This window comes from Urocitellus parryii, chromosome 1 (assembly GCF_045843805.1).
Source record: "Urocitellus parryii isolate mUroPar1 chromosome 1, mUroPar1.hap1, whole genome shotgun sequence".
Taxonomy (NCBI): Eukaryota; Metazoa; Chordata; class Mammalia; order Rodentia; family Sciuridae; genus Urocitellus; species Urocitellus parryii.
In genome coordinates this window covers 213853190-213876691 of record NC_135531.1, presented here as the reverse complement: position 1 = coordinate 213876691, position 23502 = coordinate 213853190, and the positions used below count along the sequence as shown (strand labels likewise).

The window sequence follows — 23502 nt, the reverse complement described above, 5'->3', positions numbered from 1 at the left end:
ATCAGACTGACCACTTTTAGGACATATCTCCTCTTTAATGCACTGAGCATTCTGTCTTAGCAACATGTAGGAGTTATTCAGCAAATGTTTGTTGGATGGATGGTGGATAGATAGAGATGAATAATTATTGACAACTTGTTGAAAAGTGTAAGAGGGAATTCTGCTTCTGGTTATAATGTAATGGGAATTAAATATACTTGCTATGAACAATTAGGAAATCTGGCTCAAATTCCATGAGAATCCTGTGTACAGACCTCAGACAGTTCCTAAGTCAATTCACTTCCAACATTCTGTGTAACTTTTCCCATTAGGAGAACTGCCAATTTAAACAGCTAAAAGCAGGGCAGTTTCAGACATTCTAATGACATTGAGACAAAAATTTGAGTTTTAACCCACCAAAAAAGAGAGACTCTAGTTAATATCCAGGTTTTTACTTGGAATCCACAAACTCTCAACACTTCCTCACTTTACTCAGTCCCTGATTGTATTCCAGTGATCTCTGCTACTCAGATAGCTACCAGAATCCATCCAAGAGGAGAAAACATCATTTAGAGGCACTACATTTTATCCTACACAGTGTATGGCATTTGATGTAAAACTACCAGGCACAACAAGAAACGGGCCCAAGGGGCAAAGGACAGGGAGGGTTTAGAGGGATAGAGGACAGGTGACCTAGAAATTGTGTTATCCAAAATAGACTTCTATGATAAGTTCAAGAATATAGGTGATAAGATTGAGAATTTTACCAGAGACCCAGAATCTATAAAAATATATATAAAGAAAAGCTGGGCACAGTGGTGCATGCCTATAATACCAGAGACTTAGGAGGCTGAGGCAGGAGGATTGCAAGTTCAAAGCCAGCCTCAGCAATCTAGCAAGATCTGTCTCAAAATTTTAAAAAATTAAAACAAATAAATAAGGGCAGGGGATGTGGCTCAGTAAAATGCCTCTGGGTTCAATCCCCAATACCAATAAATAAATAAATAAATAAATAAATAAATAAATAAATAAAATGACAATTCTATAACTGAAAAGTCACTGGCATCATGAGCTCAGTAGATGGTTTAACAGCATCAACAACCAAAGTTACCTTTGTCTTCAGGTTATAAATGAAGAATAGGTTAGCAACTACCCCTTACTCCTGATTATAGTATGGACAGCCCAAAGTATTAAAAATGTATAAGAAAAATAGAGGGAGTCCAAAAGGGATATATGGGACATAGTGAGAAGTCTAATATATATGTAGCTTGAGTCCCAGAAAGAAAAGAGAGAGAGAATAGAGCAGAAGCATATTTGAAGGGATAATGGCCAAGGACTTTTCTAAAGTGACCAATGAAAATAAGCCACAGATTCAAGAAATGCATTGAATTCTTTGTAGGATTAAAACATTAAGAAGTAGGCATACCATTATAAAACTGCTAAAATCCAAAAACAAATAAAATCTTGAAAGCAGCAGGGGTGAGTTGGGAAGAACAATGAGGAAGGGGACATTATTGGTCAAACAGCAACAATGACATTGATAGTTGATTGCTCAATAGAAATGATAAAAGCCCCAAACAACAAAACTACATCTTAAATAAAAGATGAGCTGCTATTTCTAGAATTCTATATTTGCAAAAATAACCTTTAAGCATGAACGCAGTATAAAGACATTTATAGAATTTCACGAATTGAGGGAGTTTCCAAAAAAAAAAAAAAAAAAAAAGAAACACCAAAGAGATTTCTTCAATTGAATGGAAAATTATCCCACTCAGTAATGAAGAGATGCAAGAAGGCACAAAGAGTAACAGAGAGAGCAAATAAAGCTAAAGGAACACTGACCATGCAAAACAGTAATAGAACAAACAATACAACGGAAGGGAGGTCATAGAAATTAAAATACTGTGTGATCCTAGCATTTTCCAGCAAGTGGTAAAAGTCTTATTTTAGGTGCTAAAAGGTCAAATTTGTATATTGTAATTTTCAAGTTATTCACTACAGAAGAAAATCAAAGAATATATATTTAAAAAGTTAAGAAATGGAAAAAATATATAAAAATATTTAATAATCCAAAAAGAAGACAGGAAAAAAGAGAAGAAAAAGGAGACATTTTATAAACATTTGTTTATAAAAATATACCAAATAGATGGTATATAGACATTCAGATTCATCAGCAACTTATAAAATATGAATGGAAATCCTTCAATTAAAAGATAAGGATTATCAAACTGGATTTTTAAAATATGACTTACTGCTTATAGGAATGACAGTTACATTTGGAAAAGCATTTGGCAGTATCTGAAAGCTGGACACATGCATACTTGATGTGTCTGTTGCACTGGTAAAATGGAATACCACAGATGGAGTAATTCATAAAAAACAAAAAATGTCTTTTCTCACAGTTCTGAAGACTGAGAAGTCCAAGATCAAGATGCTGGCATCTGTGAGGGTTTCTTGCGGTGTCATCCCATAACAGAAGGCAAAAATACAAGAGTTGGGGGACTGGATGGCAAACTTTTTTCCTCTTTTATGAGGAAACTACTCACTTGTTAACCCACTCTTGCAGCACTAATCCATTCATAAGGACACAGCCATCATGACCTAGTCACCTCTTTATAAGTCTCACCCTTTAATACTATCATATGTCAGTTAAATTTTGACCTGAGTTTTGGAAGGGATGTTCAAAGTATAGTACCCAACAATTTACTCCAGAAATACACTTATGAGAAAGCATGCATAGAATGCTCATAAGGTCATTACTTGTAATAACCATAAACTAGAAACTGTCTTAATATTCATCAACAAAAGAATAAATTCATACAGTGATATAGTAGAAGTGATACAGTGATTGATGTACACACTACAGCATAAATAAATCTTGTAAAAGTAATGTCTATCAATGCTGACTCATAATGGTGATGAGGGGAGTATGAGAGGAATGGAGGAACTTTAGATAGAGCAAAGAGGAGGGAGGGAAAGAAAGGGGGCAAAGGGGTAGGAATGACAGTAGAATGAGTTAGATATGATTGCCCTAAGTACATGTATGAAGACATGAATGGTGTGAAAATACTTTGTGTACAATCAGTGACTTGAAAAATTGTGCTCTATATGTGTAATATGAAATGAATTGCATTCTGTCATCATGTATAACAAATTATAATAAAAAATTTAATAAAAAGTAATGTCTATCAGAAGAAGCCAGACACAAAAGTGTACCAACATGTATAATTTCATTACTATAAAATTCTAAAACCAGCAAAACTAATCTATGGTATTAGAAGTTAGGTTGATTACTTTTGGAAGGGTTAATGTATTGTTTAATTTTGCTGATGATTGTATGGGTATGTTTTATAAAAAAATTCATGAAGCTGTGTATTTATGTTTGTGTGCTGTATGCATGTTGCATTTCAATAAAAAGTACATCGATTTTGGGGGTTGGGATTGTGGCTCAGCAGTAGAGTGCTCTTCTAGCACGGGTGGGACCTGGGTTTGATCCTCAGCACCACATAAAAATAAAGGCATTGTGTTCGGTCCATCTATACCTAAAAAAATAAATATTAAAAAAGTACATCAATAAAGTATTGAGAATTGACAGCAAGGTAAGTTCAGTTATATTTCAGAATATGTTATATTTTAGACTATAGCATGTTTCATGTCACAGTGAAGCAAGTTGAAGATGATCAAGAGATGATAAGCCATAGAGGTGAAGATGAGGATTTATTAATCAGTAAGTACTTAAAGTCCCTGTTATAGTCCAAGAGCTATTTGAGGTGTTAGGGATCCAAAAATTAATTAAGACTTAGTCTGTGTTTTCAGTGTAGTCACATTCTAGGAGAGAAAGATACCAGTTATAAAACTGGATGAGTGATTATGGTTGCCAAAAGCTACATATTTTTTAAAATTTTTTTATAGATGGACACAATACCTTTATTTATTTATTTATTTATATGTGGTGCTGAGGATTGAGCCTAGTGCCTCACACATGCTAAGCAAGTGCTCTACCACTGAGCTACAACCCCAGGCCCCCCAAAGCTACATATTTTGACTACTTTCTCTGTATTAAACATTGTGCGGTGCAATTTTGCAGCACCTTAGCTAATGTTCACTGTAACAATCCAATGAAGTAGATATTTATCCCTTACCTTCCTAAGAAAATATAGACAAAAAGATAAGCAATCCAAGGTACAACCACCAAGATAAAAACTCCTGTCCTGAATTCAAGGTTTTGTTCTTTCTGATATCCTATGCTGCCATAAGATGGTTGCTTAAGAGAGAAAGAACTGTGTGGTAAAATTTCGAGGGAAAGTTAAAATAAATTCCAGTGATGATGTCTTGGGAAAGGTGGTATAGACAGATGACCTGCACCTCTGAAGATGAGCAGAGAATAATATTTGATGGTCTGGGAGTAGATTTAAAGAAATAAAAGTTTCTCACCTGAGTAAAGCCCAGGCTTTCAGAGGCAGAGGCAAAATGTGTACAGTAGACCTGAGATGGCCAAGTGCTCTTACTCAGCAAAGGGATTGAAGGGTCTAGCTGCTCCATAACAGTTTTTTAACCAAATGCCTTGGTTTCAGGCCCTCTGAACCTACCTCCTACAATAGTGTCTGGTATGTCCTAAATCTTTCTGGGTTTTCTTCTTTTTATCTTAGGATAATACTGTACATTTAATTTTATAGCCAGCTTTTTTTCCTAATGTTTCACTATAAGAATTCTCTCAAAGAAAAGGTCTTGTTGCCAATTTTTTTTGTCCTCTCCAATTATCTTTAAGCCACCATAGGGAGAGCGTTTTAGATTCTTGCCAGATTTCAAGCCAAGGTCGCCACATGTATAATGTGCTTATAAAACAGCAGGAAGGAACACTATCTGCATTAAAAAAATAAACGGTGTCTTGGGACACTTATCCTCATCCTAGTACATCTTGGGTGGTTTAACTTTTAAATAAGATATCATGCAGCCAGCAAAAGTTCACATCTTATGAATTTGAATATATTTATTTATTTTTTGGATAATTTTAAGTAGTCCATCCTTTTAGGTTATTTGTCCAATTGATACGTGAGTGACCTAAATTAACAATGGCTTACTTCTCTCTCATTACAATTGAGTGTGATACGACAGCTTCACCTACAACCCACCCATCTTGTTGCTTTGTTATCCTAGGGTGTTTCCTTTGGTCACATAATTAAAGGTGGCTAATACAGTTTAGCAAGTGGGGAAATAAATGTGATATTAGGAGCACACTCTTGCCTTTGAAGGGAGGACCTGTGTGTTGAACACTTCACTTGTGATCGCTTATTATCCAGAAGTTACTAGAAGACTGGGAAATAATCTATCTTGGTGGTATGTTCTCTGGGCTGTAAGAAGCTTGAGATCAAATATTGGGAACAACCAATGGCCTCTGGAATATTCTGAGCTCAGTAAAATCAAGTGTTGAATTTAGGCTAAAATGACTGGTAAGTTCTGATCTCTGTAGTAAGGCTTGTTTCCACTCTTTTATATTAAAAAAAATTATAATATGCACAGGTCTTGAAAATAAAACTATATAGGAAAAAATCTTTGTGATTTTAAATAAACTTAAGAGAATATAGAAATATAGTGCTTTGTGCTCATTTATTCACTAGAATTAAGGAATTCCATTCCTTCTTCCAGTTTTAGTGAAATTAAGCTCTTTCAGTCTTACTTTTACTTACAATGCTAACTAGTGACATTCTAGAACCTGGGCATAAAGATATACATCATCATGGTGAACAAAAAGAGACCAAGGTAGAGATAGTTGAAGATGTTCTTCCATCCTACAGGAATAGCAAAAAAATATGACTGTTTTCTAGAACTAGCAAAGAATGTGATTTGATGAAGTGTTAAATTAAGAACATTCATAAGGACGTTCATCTTGTTTTCCTGTGCAATACTAAATGTCTGAATATTCATAATCCTACCACTTGTTCTCTGTTCTTAGAGGTATAATTTGAACAAAGGGATTTTTAAAGCTCTTAAGACTTTTGAAATTGTGATTACACATTGCAAAGATAACCTTTAAAGAGAATCCTGTAATTCTAACTGGTTGTCTTCCTTGAGACTTTGTTGCCTTGGTAATAATGCTGCAATTTACATGTCTGAATTGCTAAACAATCTAAAGACTTGTAAATTATACATCCCCACATGTATAATGAAGAGAAACAAATTTCTGTTACACTAGTTTAACAAATATTTAACAAGGGAAATTGCCTTTGTGTGTGTGAAAATTAAATATCTAATATTCTTCAGGAATTCATGTTAAATCTTTTTAACAACAGCATTTTTCTTTTTTTCCATAGACTGTCCTTCATCTGCCTGGGTTCAGTTCAAAGACAGCTGTTACATTTTTCTTGAAGAAGCCATCAAAGTTGAGAGTATAGAAGATGTCAGAAATCAGTGTACTGACCATGGTAAGTGGCTTTTTTCCCCCCTCTCACAAATTAGCAGCATTCATTAATATGTTTCAAAAGTGATGTTATCATATCTTTCTCTGGGTTCTTAGAATTAATGTCCAATTCTTCTTCTACAACATGCAAGTAGAACTGAATGTAATTCTTGATTTAGAAGACAATAGTTGGATGATACTGTCCGTAATAGTGACAGAATCTTAGCAACTTCAGAGTCTATGCAATGTGTGTACCTTGAGCCACGCATTGTACTTCAGCACTTCATATTTCACCTAGCTTTAATTATCACAACAAACCGATCAAGCAGTTTATTATCTTTCTTTTATTAAGTTTAGTTATTTGTTCAAGGCCACACAGGCATGGACTTGGACATGTTCTGGTGCTCCCTCTCACAGAGGACTGCCTTCCCTACCCAGCATCTATCTACGCTACTGTCTTCAAAGATGGCTGTCAATAACTCCTTTTCTCCCCCTTCACCCATATAGTATGAGCAATCTATTTGCCCTCCCTTTGAATTTAGGTTGGTCTTTATGACTTGCTTTAACCAATTAAATGCAGCTCGTGTGGTGTCCTGGGACCTTTAAAGCCAGGCTTTAAGAGGACTAGTAGATTCCTCTGAAAGCCAAGAGAATAAAGTGATTCAAAAAGAAGATAAGCAGCTTTCTCAAACGTGGCTGATAATTAAGTAGGATGGGAATGAGGAAGAGGCCGTTGGATACAATCATGTGAATGTCATTAGAATTTGGATTGTAGAAATCTCTATGGAGAGTTTTAAATAAAATACTGAGTGAAGTGGGTTTAAGAAAAAACAGAAAGAAAGGAATAGGGGAAAACTAGTACAAATAACATCTCTTCCTGAAAATCCAAAAGCAATAGAGTAAAAGTATCTGAAGGGGGATGATGATATATGATATATGGCAAGAGCTAGCCTCCAGGTAGAAATAGCATCAATTGAGCTGGGGTTGTGGCTCAGTGGCAGAGCACTTGCCTAGCACATGTGAGGCACTGGGTTCGGTCCTCAGCACCACATAAAAATAAATAAATATATAAAATAAAAGCATTTTGTCTATCTACAACTAAAAATTTTAAAAAAAGGAAATAGCATCAATTTATCTAAATACATAGGTTTAACCTACAATTCAAAAACAGCATCAACTTATTGTAAAAACAGGATTCCTGAAAGCAAAGTTAATGTTTGACACACAATACCTTGGCAAATTGTCTTCCCTGAATTTCATTTTCATAATTTGTAAATGAGTTAAAATTATCACCAAGGTCTGTTGGGATTTAGGCTTAGAATTCTTCATCACTTTTTTATTCTATTTCAGAACTACTGTTGCAGGCATGCAGTGTGGGCAAAAGTTAAATTACATAAGCCCACCAAGTAAGTCTGTGGTAAAGAAGAGTAAGATAAAAGGGCTATTTTTTCAGTTAGAATACATATTCAATTTGAGCTAGAGTTGTGGCTCAATAGTAGAGTGTTTGCCTAGCACATGTGAGGCACTGGGTTCCATCCTGAGCACCACATAAAAATAAAGGTATTATGTCCATTTACAATTATTTTTAAAAATTAAAAAAATACACTCAATTTCACATTGTGATATATTTTAGACTTTAAAAAATGCTTTTGTTTTTTCAGTCAGGGTCTTGCTATGTTGTCCAGGCTGGCTTTGAAATTGAGATTCTTTAGTCAACCTCTCCAGTAGCAGGGACTACAGGCACATATTACTGCACCAGGCAAAATTTTTTTCTTTTTTCATGGTGCTGAGGACTGAATCCAGGACCATGCACATGCAAAGCATACACTCTACTTTTGAGCTATATCCTCAGCCCTGTTTTTTTTTTTTTTGGTTGTAGATGGACACAATACCTTTATTTAATTTATTGGTGGTATTGAGGATCGAACTCAGAGCCTCACATGTGCTAGGCAAGCACTCTATCACTGAGCTACAACCCCAGTCCCAACTTTTCCCCCCACCTGGGAACTGGGGATCGAATCCAGGGCTTTGCAGATGCTTTTGCCACTGAGCGACATCTCAGCCCTCCCAGCCCTTGTTTTTAAAGGTGTGCTTGGAGTGGAGGCAATTCAGGTTTTTGGATTTTGGCAGTCATTAGCTCAAACTAAAGCTATGCTGTAAGAAAGCATCTTTTGCAACTAAAATATAGCTTGTGACTTGAGAGTCCTTGGGTCTTACTAAAGATAGTTTTTATTACTGTATAAAATCTATACTCTCCACTATTTATGTGTTTTCTTAGGCATAATCACAATTCCAGCATTTAGAAGTGTCCTCCCCCTAAAAAACAATTTCTAACAACTCACTAATATAACATTTTGGAGGCCTATCAAATTGTATTAAAGATACTTTAATTAAAATCATATTCATTTATTATATAATGAAAGAAAACAAACAGTTTTTAATTCACATAGTTAATACATATTATTTTCCCTTGGAAAATTCTTACCTATCAAATGGTGAGTAGCATAAGCTTTTAGAAAAAAGGACAAAATTTCCAACGTGCCAATATTATTTTATTTCAAGGCAGCTGAATAAAATAACAGCAATTTGGCTGGTTATACAAGATTTTTTAAAATGAAGTTTCCTCTCCAACTACTTTGTCTTTTTTAAAAAACAATTTCTATTAGCTATACTTAGACATTAGTATGTATTTCAGTAACAAGTTATATTGAGGCTGAGAGTCAAGAAAGCATGTTCCTATATCCTTATTAGCTTGTATAAACTACAAAATCAAAGTTCATTGTCAGCATTAACATGTGTCTCAGTTAAGTAACTGTTGACTATACAGAAGCAAAATGAATGTGTTGATTTACTTCCTCTATGACTCAAATGTAGTCCAGTCATAATAATTTTTTAGCAAACTAAGCAAAACTAAATTAAAAACACTGAATAATGGGCTAGGGTTGTGGCTCAGTGGTACAATGCTTGTATAGCATGTTATGAGGCACGGGGTTCAATTCCTAGCACTACATAAAAATAAATAAAATAAAGGTATTGTGTCCACCTACAACTAAAAAGCATTAAAAACAAAACAAACAAACACTGAATAACTTTGTGGCCTGAGGGTTGTGTTTTTCAGAAATATTTTTTAGTTGTAGGTTGTCACAATATCTTTATTTTATTTTTATGTGGTGCTGAGAATCGAACCCAGTGCCTCACACATGCTGGGCGAGCGTGCTACCACTTGAACCACATCCCCAGCCCAAGGGTTGTGTGTTTTTTGTTTCTTCCTTTCTTTTTTAAGTTGTAGGAATTGAATCCAGGGCCTTGTACATGCTAGGCAAGTACCCTCCCAGTGAGCTACATGCCCAGCTCTGTAGCCTGAGTTTTGATTGCTATATTTAGAAGTCCATTAACTAGTTAGAGTAGCTATTTAGGAATATTGCATAGTATATACAGATCTTTTCATAAAATGTCTTATGTCTAAATAAAACTGTCTTTTTCTCGACTTAAACATTTATAAATTCAGGGGATTAAGTGTGGCTTAGTGATAGAGTACTTATCTAGCATGCATAAGGCCCTTGGTTCTATCCCCAGCAGACACACAACATTATAAATTGTAAATTTATAATTTTGATTTTTTAAAAGTTCTTCATACATGGCTAAAATTCCTTCTGTTTTTTTTCATAATCCTATACATTTTCTTCTACTCTGGAAATACCCATTTCATAGATGAGTCAGACAGCTAGCTAAATTTAGTCAGTATTACTGTCACATATTTTTAACATGGTAGTGTTTTGTTTAGAACAGCAGAGTAGATCAACATGAATTGTTTTTTTCTCTACTATGTATAAAGAAGAAAAAGCTTATTACTAGAAAGTCTTCACAGTCATACAAAATCATTTTTTTGTAGTTGTAGATGGACAGCATGCCTTTATTTGCTTATTTTTGTATGTGGTGCTAAGGATCAAATACCAGTGCCTCACACATAGTAGGCAAGCACTCTGCCACTGAGCCCCGCCCCAGCCCCAGCCCCCCAAATAACTTCTTAAACTTACCATTGGGAGTACAGAAAATAAGTCACTTGTTACGTTTTGGCCTACAGATAGCTATATTTATATTATTCACAGTGCTTTGTGCTACTTAATGTGCTAATTTTCTTTCTTTTCTAATATTACTCATTTAGAAAATAATTGTGAAAAGCTAAAATATTTTATTTTACAACATTTACCTTTATAACAAATTATATATATTTCACTCTTTCCTTTTGGTCATATAAGCTACATATCATTAGTCATAAAAAAGAATTAAAGAGCTAAATTATATCTCAGTAGGTAGTATCACTGGTAATGCATTCAGCACAAGCATTTATTCTGCCATTTAAGAAAATGAAAATGTGTCTTATTTGCCTGACATAATAATTTAAGTATATACATTTAATTAGGTTGTAGTGTAAAAATATCATTAAAGTTTATTAAAGGCTGCCATAAGATCAAAGAAAAGAATAAAAACCATCATCTCTGGATACTTAAACCTAAACTATCACCTAGTTAAATATTTCTCTTTAGGATTTTTCTTGAGTGTTGTTTTGGTCACATTTTAGAAGTATTAGGGTAAAACAGGTTAAAAGTCATTGTGACATTTAACAGACATGTGATAGGAGCTAGAGCTGATAAAAGTTACCAAGTTTTTAAAAGGTGAACTGACTCAAAGAATCTTGCTGAATTCTGTGGACTAAATAAGTATTTTAAATTGTCAGTCTCATTTTTTCTTTTAAAAGTTTTTCATACTTACATAAGAGATGATCATGTACATGAAAATTAAAAAACAAAATCAAAATCACCCTAAACTGCACCACTCTGAGGTACTTAATTGTTAACATTTTGGTAACTGTGCTTCTAGACTAGGGAAACTATCCTAGATTATTTCCAATTTAATTGTGCCTGTGATTTGTGAAAACAAATTTGGGTATTGTTGAACATGTGACTTTGCCTATATGTTTAAGAGCCAATGACTACCTTAGCATATATTGATTAAAGATTGCTGGGTTAAAGAATATACTTATTTTAAGGCTTTAGGCTTATATCACCAAATTGTCTCCACAAAGTTGATGCTTTTACTCTACTGCTTTTAGTTCTCATTTTCTACAATAAAAGCCAGAAATGTATAAAGCTAATATGGAATTCTTATTTTTTTTTTCGTATTTTAGAAGCAAGATGAGTTTTCACGTTTCTTGTGTTACATTTTTCTTTGGGAAGGCAAATTGTCTTTTTAATAGTCTGAGATCTATTTTTCCCCTATTAAGGTGTTTGCCATTTTATTTCATATTCATAATAGAGCTATAGGTTGTCTGGTTTCTGATTTCCTCTTTAACAATATGTTTTGATTTGGGTCCTCAGTTTTCTGTTGTCCTGTAGTTAAATTTATTGTCCCCTGCCCCAAAGCCCTCTTTTAAAAGATGTAAAGGTGAAACAAATAAAGCTCATAATTTTTTATACCTCATGTAATTTTCACTGATTCTTGAGCATGCGCTCCCCTCTTTAAAATAATTTCAGGAGCAGACATGATAAGCATACATAATGAAGAAGAAAATGCTTTTATACTGAATACTTTGAAAAAGCAATGGAAAGGCCCAGATGATATCCTCCTAGGCATGTTTTATGACACAGATGGTAAGTGTGACTGTTTTTCTGTTTGTAGAGCTTAGGGCATTTTGATTCTTCAGTTTTACAGATCAAGTTGATGTTTCCTGGGGCATCCAGGTATTGCATTTCCAGTGTGCACCTATGACTTGTACCATACATAGCTTTCCCCTAAGTAGCTTGATGTGTTTGACAAATGAGATAGTTGATTCTCTTGTCTGGATTAAAATGTTTCTAGGCTTAGTATTTTTGTAATATGGCACAGTCATAAAACTTATTAGTGTTAGCAGTTAATAGGATAAGGTTAGAGTAAATGATCTGTATGTTATATAATGTAAATGTGTATTTTGTCACTACAGAAAACTAGAAGGGACATATTTAAGCATTTTCTTTTTTTAATATTTATTTTTTAGTTATAGGTGGATGCAGTGTCTTTATTTTACTTTATGTGGTCCTGAGGATCTAACCCAGTGCCTAACACATGCTAGGTGAGAGCGTTCTACCTCTGAGCCACAACCGCAGCCCTATTTAAGCATTTTCAAAAGAAATGAAATTACTAAGGTTGATAATATTTAAACTTAAAAATAATTTTCCCATGGAAATAGCTTTCCTTACAAAATGGGATCTTTTTCTGAAACCACTTAAAATAAATACTTTTTTTTTTTTGGTGTTGGGGATTGAACCCAGGGCCTTATGCATGCAAGGCAAGCACTCTACCAACTGAGATATATCCCCAACCCAATAAATACCTTTTGCTGATGTGGCTGCAGAGAGAATATATTCCTCCTTCTAACTTTAATCCAAAAAATTGAAAACCAAAAATCAACTACATACCTTTCCACCTTTAATCCAAAATATTTTTCTTTGGCTCTAACACATTTTTAAACTGTCATGATGTTGAAAATGTTCCTTAATTGACAGATGCAAGTTTCAAGTGGTTTGATAGTTCAAATATGACATTTGATAAGTGGGAAGACCAAGAAGATGCTGAGGATCTAGTTGACACCTGTGGTTTTCTGCACACCAAGACAGGTGAATGGAAAAAAGGAAATTGTGAAGTTTCTTCTGTGGAAGGAACACTTTGTAAAGCAGCTAGTAAGTATGACTGAATGTCTTTTTTCCATTCTAAGAGGGCTGTGAAAAGTAAGGCTGATTTCAAACAATTTTTTTCCGAGATTAGCTTTTCTTATTAAATAAATGGAGTAAGAATTCAGAATATAGTAGAATAGTTTGTCTCCTGGAAATTAAATATGTAATTGCCTTACACTTCACAGGCAGGGCCAGATAATGCACACCAAGCATAATTTAATTCTATCTGCTTAAAGTTTCCAAGAGATCAAAAATATGGTTTCTTTTTTGTTCACTATGTATTTTTTAGATGTAGTTGGACACAGTACCTTTATTTTGTTTACTTATTTTTATGTGGTGCTGAGGATCAAACCTAAGGCCTCGCAAACGCTAGGCGAGTGTTCTACCGCCGAGCCACAACCTCAGCCCCCAAATATCTTGTTTTTCAAAAGAATTACCATAAGATTTTGGTGTATGATTTGATTGAGCAGCAGTGGTGTAGAGTAAGTTTGTATAATCCCAGAATTCTAATGTAACTTTACAGAGAATTAGATTATTTACAAGAAGTAACATCCTTCATTTAGGCAAACAGAAATGACATTATAGTTCATGATATATTTTAGATTAAAATAATAAATTTTCTTCTGATTTATTAAAATGAATTTTAGTGAACAAAACTGTCACTTTCCACGATATTTTCATGTGATTGTTAAATTTTGTAAACAGTTTGTGCTTTTAAATTCTGGAGAGTAAATCTTTTCTCAGTAAAGAAATTTAAAATGCCAAAATATGAATTTGGGATGCTTGAAACATGACACAGACAGACATTTCCCCATTTTGCATCCTTAGTATTCTCTCCTGCTTTAACTGTAAACCCAAACCAGACATTTAGCTCTGGTTATTTCCTTTTTAAAAATTAGTTATGTATTACAGTAGAATGCACTTTGATACATCGTATACAACGGAGTATAATTTCTCATTCTTCTGATTCTACCTGATGTGAATCACATCAGTCATATAGTTATATATGAACAGAAGGTAATAATGTCTGATTCATTCTCCTATCCTTTCTACCCCCCCCATCCCTTTACTCCCCTCTACCTAAAGTAACTCTATTCTTCCCCAGCACCACCAACTCCATCGCAAATTAACATCCATATATCAGAAAACATTTGGCTTTTGATTTTTTGGGGATTGGCTTATTTTGCTTAGCATGATATTCTCCAGCTCTATCCATTTACCAGCAAATGCCATGTTTTCATTCTTTAAGGCTGAGTAACATTCTACCCCTATATATATATATATCTTAAGTTTTTAATCCATTTCACCTATTGAAGGGCTCTTAGGTTGGTAGATTATTTCCGTTTTTAACATCCAAAATTATGCACTTTTAAGACTTATTGCAGCAGGATTCTTGAGTATAATTAGTTTTATAGAGATTACATAAATATTTGTCATTGTTTCATAGAACTCAAATATCTGATTTTTTAAAAATTAGATTTTATATACTGTCCTTCAGGGCATTGATATATAAAACAAGTTTTTAATTAAATGTTAAATTCAAAACACCAGAAATAGAAAATCCATACTAAAAAGGTAAGGTCATGACTGTTTAATTTTACATTTTTTCTCCACAAAATCTCCAACCAGAATCCTCTTTATTCTTCCCTCTTCTTTGTCCACCAACTAAGTTCTTGGCTTGTTAGGGCTCTGTATCTATCTTTAAAAGCTACATTCAATAACACAGACAATTCACAAAGCAGTAGAAATAGGAATATTAAACTAATAGTATTTATGGTTAACACTGTGAAAGTGTTTAAGTCAATCTTATAATATAAAGCATACTAAAATTTTATTTTCTTTTGTATTTCAGTCCCATATAACAAGAAATATTTATCAGGTAAGTAATATTCTGGTCTTATTTTTTTTTCGTTAATTAAAAAAGTATTAAAATTCTGGCATGTTGAAACACACTATAGACTATAGACCCCTTTAAAAAAGTTATGTAACACATAATTTTATAAAAATGTAGAAAAGCCTTTTAGCTTAGTAATAAGGTTTGGCATTTTAAATATGGTAACCATAAGTTATACATGAAATGAACAATTCTTTACACCAAATTGTATTTTCCCAAGGAACTGCATTATGTGTTTTTGTGGTATATGACTGCATATTTTGGTAAAAAGATTCATCTTCTAGTTGTAATTTGCAATTCATAGAGCTTCCATATTAAGGACTTACTAAAACATTATTTTAAAAATTTTTTGAAGACTTTTTTTTTTAAAGTTGTAGATGGGCACAATACTTTTATTTATGTGGTGCTGAGGATTGAACCCAGTGCCTCATTCATTCAAGACAAACGCTCTACTACTGAGCCATAACCCCAGCTCCTAAATACATTCTTTTAAAAAAGGGGACACGTAATACGTGATTCAAAAATCCAAAGTATAAGGCAAACACTGCTGTCCACACTTTCGTATCTTTACCTTTATTGGGAACCATTTTACTTAGTTTCTTCTTTAACCTTCTTGTGCCTTTTGCTAACATAAGCAAACTGAGACATATGACTTATTTTGCCCCCAATATAGTCTTTTAACATATCATACATTGTCCTCAACACTGATCTATAAATAAATCAATCTTCTTTCTTTACAACTACATATACTTCCATGGTATGTATATACCTAATTGACCCAGCTTCAAACTTCCACTTGGTTGTTCCCAGACATTTGTTCTTATAAACAATGCTACAATAAATAACTTTGCACAAAGACAGATTTATCTGTAGGTTCTTTGAAATTGCTGGATTAAAAAATGAATCCAACTTTGACTATTACTAATCTATAGGAGATGTAGTTTTGCAATGTGAGAACCTGTTCTGAAAAATTTTCCTCAATTGGATAGTTTTTAATCTTCATATTTTGAAGTATAATTGAGTAAAATGCACAAATCTTACACATACAGCTTGATATTTATGTACTACTAGTAACTACCAGTTAAGAAACCTAGCATTTACTTGGGTGTGGTGGCACATGCCTGTAATACCAGTGATTTGTGAGACTGAGGTAGGAGGATTGCAAGTTTGAATCCAGCCTCAGCAACTTAGTGAAGTCCCAAGCAACTTAGTGAGACCCTGTCTCAAACTTAAAAAGGGCTGGGGGTGTAGCTCTGTGTTAATATGCCCCTGGATTCAATCCCCAGTACTGAAAGAAAATGTCAATATTATTGCCCACGAATCCCAGAGGTAACTAATCACTAACTTTACCATATTCCACTTTATGCACTTTTTTCTTGCTTTTTTTCACTCAGGAATTTTTCTATAGATTTGTTTGTTGTTGAGCATATACAATATTTTAAAAATTGCTTAATAGTACTTTTATAAATATCAATCTGCTCACTTTCTTTTCAGATATTTGAATTTGTACCTTGCAACTAATATGAATACAGCCACCTATAAACATTCTCATGTCCTTCTGGGGACCTGCATTCCCATTTTGAGTACATTCCCCAAAGTGGAATGAACTTACTGCATTTTCATTTTCTTGAGCACCTTTGTGTGTCCTCTTTTGTGAAATGCTCATTCAAGTGTTTAAGAGGCAGACTGTGTAGTTTGGGCCTTATAACTAGAGTACACAAGTGGCAGGAGACAAAAGGTCACGAAGGAGAGGTTAAAAAGATAATATAGCACCCTTACCCCCAAACACTGCTAAATTGTGTCCACTAATTTTATTTTAGGATTAAAAATAATTCAGTTGTGGACATTTACAATGTGTTTTTAAAGAATCTTGTCAATTTAAAAATACAAATGGCTCTCCCCAACCCTAAAAGTAGTAACACTCAGGGCTGGGGATATAGCTCCATTGGTAGAATGCTTGTCTTACAAGCTGAATGTCCTGGGTTCAATCATCACCGCCCCCACCCCACCCCAAATAGTGATTTACCTAACCAAACTTATTTCCGTTAGGTCCCATTTTTAACAAACACAAGCTGAAATAATGAGTATCAGTATGGCTAATAAAAAATGCATCAGCAGCTAGGTATGATGGGACACACCTATAATCCCAGCAACCTAGGAGGATGAAGCAGATTTCCAAATTCGAGGCCTCAGCAATTTACTCCTGGTCTCAAAAAGAAAAAATAAAAAGGGCAAAATAAATAAATAAAAGGACTGGGGATGTGGCTCAGTGGTTAAGTGCTCCTGGTTTAATCCCCCACCACCAAAAAGGGAACATCTACAAAAATGATAATTCTGAGAATTTCTCACATTTTTCCAAGCAAGGTGGCGCATGCATGTATCCCAGTGGCTTGGAAAGCTGAGACAGATGGATTTTGAGTTCAAAGCCAGCCTCAGGAGAAAAAAAAAAAAAAAAAGTGAGGCGCTAAGTACTGAGTGAGACCCTATCTCTAAATAAAACACAAAATAGAGTTGGGGATGTGGCTCTGTGGTCAAGTGCCTCTGAGTTCAATCTCTAGTACCTAAAAAAAAATTCTCACATTTTTAGTCCTTTATAACTATAATAGTTACCTTCTCAAAACTATTTCCTTCCTAACTACTAAATCAAATAATTCTCCTCAATTTGATAAGCTAAATTCTTTTAGGAAGATTACAAGGGTTCTAAATGGGCAAGAATTACAAAGTTGTACTTAAAGAACTTCAGGGAATAAACAAATATATAGTATTTGAATGTTTGCAAGGTAACAAAAGTGGAGGATACTGCAGCTTATGGTGCGTCATCTGTGAAACAAATCTTAAATCTTCAAAAGGCAAACCATTAAAAACTCCACTGATGTAACAGAGATTTAAATACCACTATTCCTAAAAAGAGCAGTATACATGAATTTGCAAAGTCTTAATTCAGAAAAGAAAGCCAAGGAAGACAAACAGGATTGTGGACTACTTTTATCATTGTTAATGCAAAGAAACGGCAATATTTACTTGAAATTTTGAAGTACAGCCATTTTTCACACTAAGAAATTTAAATCTTGATAGTAGTTAATGTGTAATTTCTTTTTCTTACGAGTATGATTAAATTAGATGATTAAATTACAATGTATTCTTTAAAATGCAATACTTGCAACCTGATCTCCCATATATTCTTTTATCTTCTTTTTCAGATAACCACATTTTAATATCAACTTTGGTGATTGCTGGTACAGTAATTTTGACAGTTTTGGGAGCAATCATTTGGTACCTATACAAAAGAAATTCCAATTCTGGTTTCACCACAGTTTTTTCAACTACACCCCAATCACATTATGATGACGACTGTGTTTTGGTAGTTGCAGAAGAAAATGAATGTGCTGTTGGATTTGACTGAAATTTGGTAATGTCAAAACAGATAGACACCAAATGCCTTGACAGCAATTCCTGTGCAAGATTTTCATTTAAAACTTGATACCGAATATCATAGCTTTTATGGTTATTCCATAACAGTAATAGTATTTTCATGTACTCATTGGGACAAGAATTAATCTTCCAGTTCATTATTAATGTAGATTTTAGAAAAGGAAAGATCTTTAATTTATAGGTTATAATCAGTTCTTCCAAAGCAGAAACTTTTCACTTGAATGAAAGAAAGCTTTATGTCCAAGAAGTAAAGTTGATAATCCAGTCTACTTGTCTTAACTACTCCATCTTCCTCTCCATTTAGTTGAACCAGTTTAGTTTTTAATTCAACAGTCTTGCTCATTTATTGATAAATGTGATTTAGGGAATCAATCCATTTTTTAAATAGACCCTGTACATTTAAATATCCCTGAGACTGGCTACTTTGACAGAAAATTCCTCCATTTGTATTTTATGATTTAGATGAAAAAAAATCAATCTTAACACTCCATATACCACATAATTTTAGTTTCATTGTTTTTAGATCCATCATTTTGGACCACAAACAGCACTGATCATGAGTGATTAAACTTTTATAAAAAATTTTAAAGAAGAATATGGCTATATCTACAAACTCATGGAGAAGTCTGGCAATCTAATTAACACTGATATCATAGTGTCCATTTAAGGATTCTTCTGATCTCCTATCTTTATGAACTCAAGGTATTATGCTCCCAAAACATTTAGAAATTTTATCTTTTAATGATATGAAATTATGGAAAAAATAAAAATAAAAATCACTCATGTCCCCACTGTTTAGAGAAAAATGACAAAAACTAAGCCAAGACAAAAAACAAACAAAAAAACCCTATGTACAACTAGTGAAGATGCACAAAGTTTTCAGTATATTCATTGTAAATTTCAGGACAAAGGTGAAAATAAACATTTGGGAGTTAGAAGAAAGTTGAAATAATTTTCCTTAGTATTTTAAAAAATAGTATCAAAAAAGATGAAGAATGTATCGGTTTCACTTGAAACTGTATTTACTACCTATATTAGCTTGAAAGCTCTAGTAATCTCTCCATAACCCTCACCTGATAAATCATTTGGAAGCAGTAATTTTCTTAAAGGAAGATCCATTCTATCTCCAGCTTCACTACTGACAGTTTATACCATTTGTTGTCACTAACCACTGTTAAGTCAGAAACACCCCTCATCACAATTAATGGCCCTATTGTTAATAAGACTCCAGTAACTACAAAGTCCTAACAGAAAATTATCAACAGTGTAGACAAGTAGTACTAAAAGAGCAAGTGTTAACATACTAGCTGCATTACATGTGCAATATTATTGTTCTATAGAAGACTGAGATTTTATATAGTAATTGAGATTTCTAATACATAATTGATAGGCTATTTATAATTGTATTAATGAATATCTGCCAGGAATTCCTTCCTACTCATCCTACCCTAACTGTACCATTCCTTTAAAAACTAAGACCAATCTTATCACCTACCCCCACCAATCATTCAGATCTCTAGATCTGATATCTAGATCACTACCCACAGGAGGCTACCTAAGTTAAAAATAAACAGTTTAAAATTCAGTCCTTCAATTACATTTAAGAAACATTTTAGGGGCTGGGGATGTGGCTTAAGCGGTAGCGGGCTCGCCTGGTATGCGTGCGGCCCAGGTTCGATCCTCAGCACCACATATAAACAAAGATGTTGTATCCGCTGAAAACTGAAAAATAAATATTAAAAAAAAAAACACAACATTTTAGAGGCCAGGGTTGTGGCTCAGTGGTAGAATGCTTGCCTAGCATGTGTGAGGCACTGGGTTGGATGCCCTGCATCACATAAAAATAAACAAATAAGATAAAGGTATTGTGTCCATCTAAAATTAAAACAAAACAAACAAAAACAAAACACCAAATCGAAACATTTTAAGCACTCAAATCATATGTGATTAGTGGCTACCATACTAGCTAGCATATACTGAAAAACACTTCCACCATCACAGAAAGTCCAAACAGAACAGTGCTACTCTAAATAATCTACTAAATTTTCATGTAACTATTTTCTGTACACATTTTGACAATTTCTACTAAATGCAGCTCTTGCAAATGGCTGTTTTAAATTATTTAATTTTCAATGTTTGATTTCATTTTATAACAAGTCTAGAGGTCCCTGGTAATTAAATGTTAAATCTTAATTATATTTACATATCAAAATATCTGGCCAGGGACAGTGGTCTCGCCTGTAATTCCCGCAACTTGGGAGGCTGAGGCAGGAGGATTACAAGTTCAAGGGAAGCCTCAACAAACTGAGCCCATCTCAAAAAAATAAAAGGGATGGGGACATAGGTCAATAAAGCACTTTGGGTTCAAAGTTCCCCAAAGTGCTTTAAAAAAAAAAAAAAAAGGCAGGCTTGTTAATTACTTTCAGAATGTGGAAATTGCTTTCTTCAATAACTTGTTTCTGGTTGATGATGACTTTTTACTTTTTTTTTGCAGTGCTGGGGAATAAAACCCATGGCCTTCCACATACTAAGTAAATATCCCCAGACCTGACAACATATGCTTGGCAGTAGTGTAGAGAGAACAGTTTTAAACTAAACGGTCTCAGGAGTCTGCATTCTTTGTAGTGATGTATGATCTCTTTTGTTCAGAATTTAAAACTGATAACCAGTGAAGACTATTCTTATTCCTGTTTATTCCACTATAGTGTTAAATTTACACAACAGCAGAAGCTGACACGACTATAAGACTCAAACCATTGTCTTGTTATCAATGTCCTGTTTTTGCAGTTAATGAAAAACAATAAGAAAATGACATTTTAAAAAAATAAAATATATTGTGGATTAAGCAGAAGACAATTTTCATAATAAATTCTATTTAAATATAATATTTTGAATCCAAAGCATCTCAAAGGACTGACAGAATATATTGAAATTGGTATCCTTCAATTTTGTGTTTTTGCTTTAAGGAGGCAATGCAAAGACAACAGGGAAGAATCCAGCAAATGTTTTAGAAGCATATTGAAATGGGATGTGAAATTTTAATAAAAGTCTTGGCTACAAGGTCTTAAGTCTTCTTTGAGCAACAGTTTAAAAGGAAACAGTTCAAACTGTAAAATAGAATCAATCAGTATGCACTTTATTTCAAGCCAAGGTTTTACATAGGACCAACAAACTAAGTGTGGGCAAACTGTTCATTCACATTTGAGAAATTACATGGTTTCTATTTAGATTTTAAAAGAGTAGTTTGTTGCCATAACATCAGAATTTAATCTGAAACCACCTGAAGGTGTTTTAAGTGTATCCTAAAGTTGTTGACAGAGGAAAAATACAATGTTATGGAAGTATACACAACTCATGACCACACTGTAGACCATTCATGTTGAATAGGTAATGTTCATCTATTTGAATTTCAAAGGTAGTGAAAAATATTAATCATCAAATAAATGCTCAGAATTACCAAGAAACAGTTAAAAATGACCAGGATCCAAATTGGTTATTTATATCATATTTATCTATAAAGAAGTGACAACACTAAAAAACACGTTGAAAACCAGTGTTTTAAACTTTGAATGTGGGATTTAAAAATATTCCATTAACTTGAGATTGTAACAATTTTTTTTAAACCAAATATCATTTGACTGGCAATTCTGATATAATTTATAGCTATAATATTCCTAAAAGGAATACTACACACACTATGGCCTATCAAATATAATCTGCATTTTGAAAATCAATACAAAAATTTATCCATCATTTCTACATCTCTTACACATTTTTTTTAAATTAGGTTTTATTGCTAAGTGAATTAGAATTCAAATTAAATTTGGAAACCTAATATAATGTTCTTCATAACCTCCTTCCCATTCTTAAAAAAAATTTTTTTTTCAAAACACTGGAAGTAAATGATTATTAAAAATATGACTGCAACTTAAGGCATTTAAAAAGGAAAACTAGGTGCCATTTGGCATTTTATTTTAAAAGCATATTTTGACCCACTTTTCTCACTAGCAAGAGACTAAAACACAAACCTTTTCTCATAAATATGACTACTCAGAACACAAAAAAGGGTTGATGGGCACTGCTTAGATATTGAAAACAAGGGTAATACTTTCCCACTCACCTAAAAGAAAAAGTCTTTTGATTACCAATTTTATAAACATTGAATTTGCTGGCCAGTGTTAAAAGGTCCAGCAGAATTTTAATTCAGCAACACTTGAGAATGAATATATATGTACATGAATACATGTATATGTATATATTCATTTTATGTATAGTCAATATATTTAATAGGCATTCCCCCCACAAAATTAATTCATACTTAATTGCCAGTTTTAATAAACACTTGTTCACAGATCATCCATTTGTCTTAACTGAAGTTAGGCAATATCAAATGTTCTGTTATGGTCTCCATCTTCTTCAGAATCATCCTCTGAAGCTGTTGAAAGAAAACAGGATGATCAAGAATGATTTTAAGGGGGATGAGAATGGGAAGTGTAAATATGAAGCCAGAACAGCAATGACTTGTAAAATAAAAATCCCAATTTAGTACACTGTTTTGGTCAAAATGATAAGTTATCATGACAGGGTTAGGGTGGTTTGATTGTGAGTGATGCCTATCTGAAATGCCCCCACCCCCACATCTTTTTGTGATGTTACACAGTTTTTATAAAAATGAAAATGCTTTAAAATGTGGTTCAAAAGTATCTTCTAAAATGTTTCTGAGATAAATTTGTGTTCATAGTAACTAATGATAAATATATCAGAGAAAAAGTGAATTTAAGGCAAGTCCTCTCACACACCTGAGTAGAATCTGGCTTATTACCGCTGCATGTTTGATGCATCCGATGAGAATGGAAAAAAATGTACATAGAATAATAGGTTATGGGTGTTCTTGCAATTTACATCAATGCTATGTCTATACAATGCCAAGAAAAAAGTTTATTTAGTAAGTCAAAAAGCTTTATATAGACACAGCCTAAGTTAAAAGATTTGGCTTCACTAAACAACTACTACTGAGATTATTCCGTCTCTAAACTGTCAGAAACTTATCACTTTAGCAATATTTCTGACCTCAGTTTATTTAAGAGTCA

The 23502-nt window shown here is 33.6% G+C and overlaps 2 protein-coding genes across 3 annotated transcripts in view; one reads left to right on the top strand and one right to left on the bottom strand.

Moving 5' to 3' along the window:
* Positions 1–22315, top strand: part of Cd302 (CD302 molecule) — a 32616-nt gene extending 10301 nt beyond the window's left edge. The window contains exons 2-6 of the mRNA XM_026393094.2: positions 6291–6401; positions 11911–12027; positions 12919–13092; positions 14939–14965; positions 18181–22315. Coding sequence (XP_026248879.1) covers positions 6291–6401; positions 11911–12027; positions 12919–13092; positions 14939–14965; positions 18181–18383 — 632 coding nt within the window. The 3' untranslated portion in view covers positions 18384–22315. The remainder of the gene's footprint in view (positions 1–6290; positions 6402–11910; positions 12028–12918; positions 13093–14938; positions 14966–18180) is intronic.
* Marchf7 (membrane associated ring-CH-type finger 7) overlaps positions 21528–23502 on the bottom strand; it is a 51464-nt gene continuing 49489 nt past the window's right edge. For both annotated transcript variants that reach the window (XM_026393092.2, XM_026393093.2), the window contains exon 10: positions 21528–22847. In XM_026393092.2, coding sequence (XP_026248877.2) covers positions 22789–22847 — 59 coding nt within the window. In that variant the 3' untranslated portion in view covers positions 21528–22788. The remainder of the gene's footprint in view (positions 22848–23502) is intronic.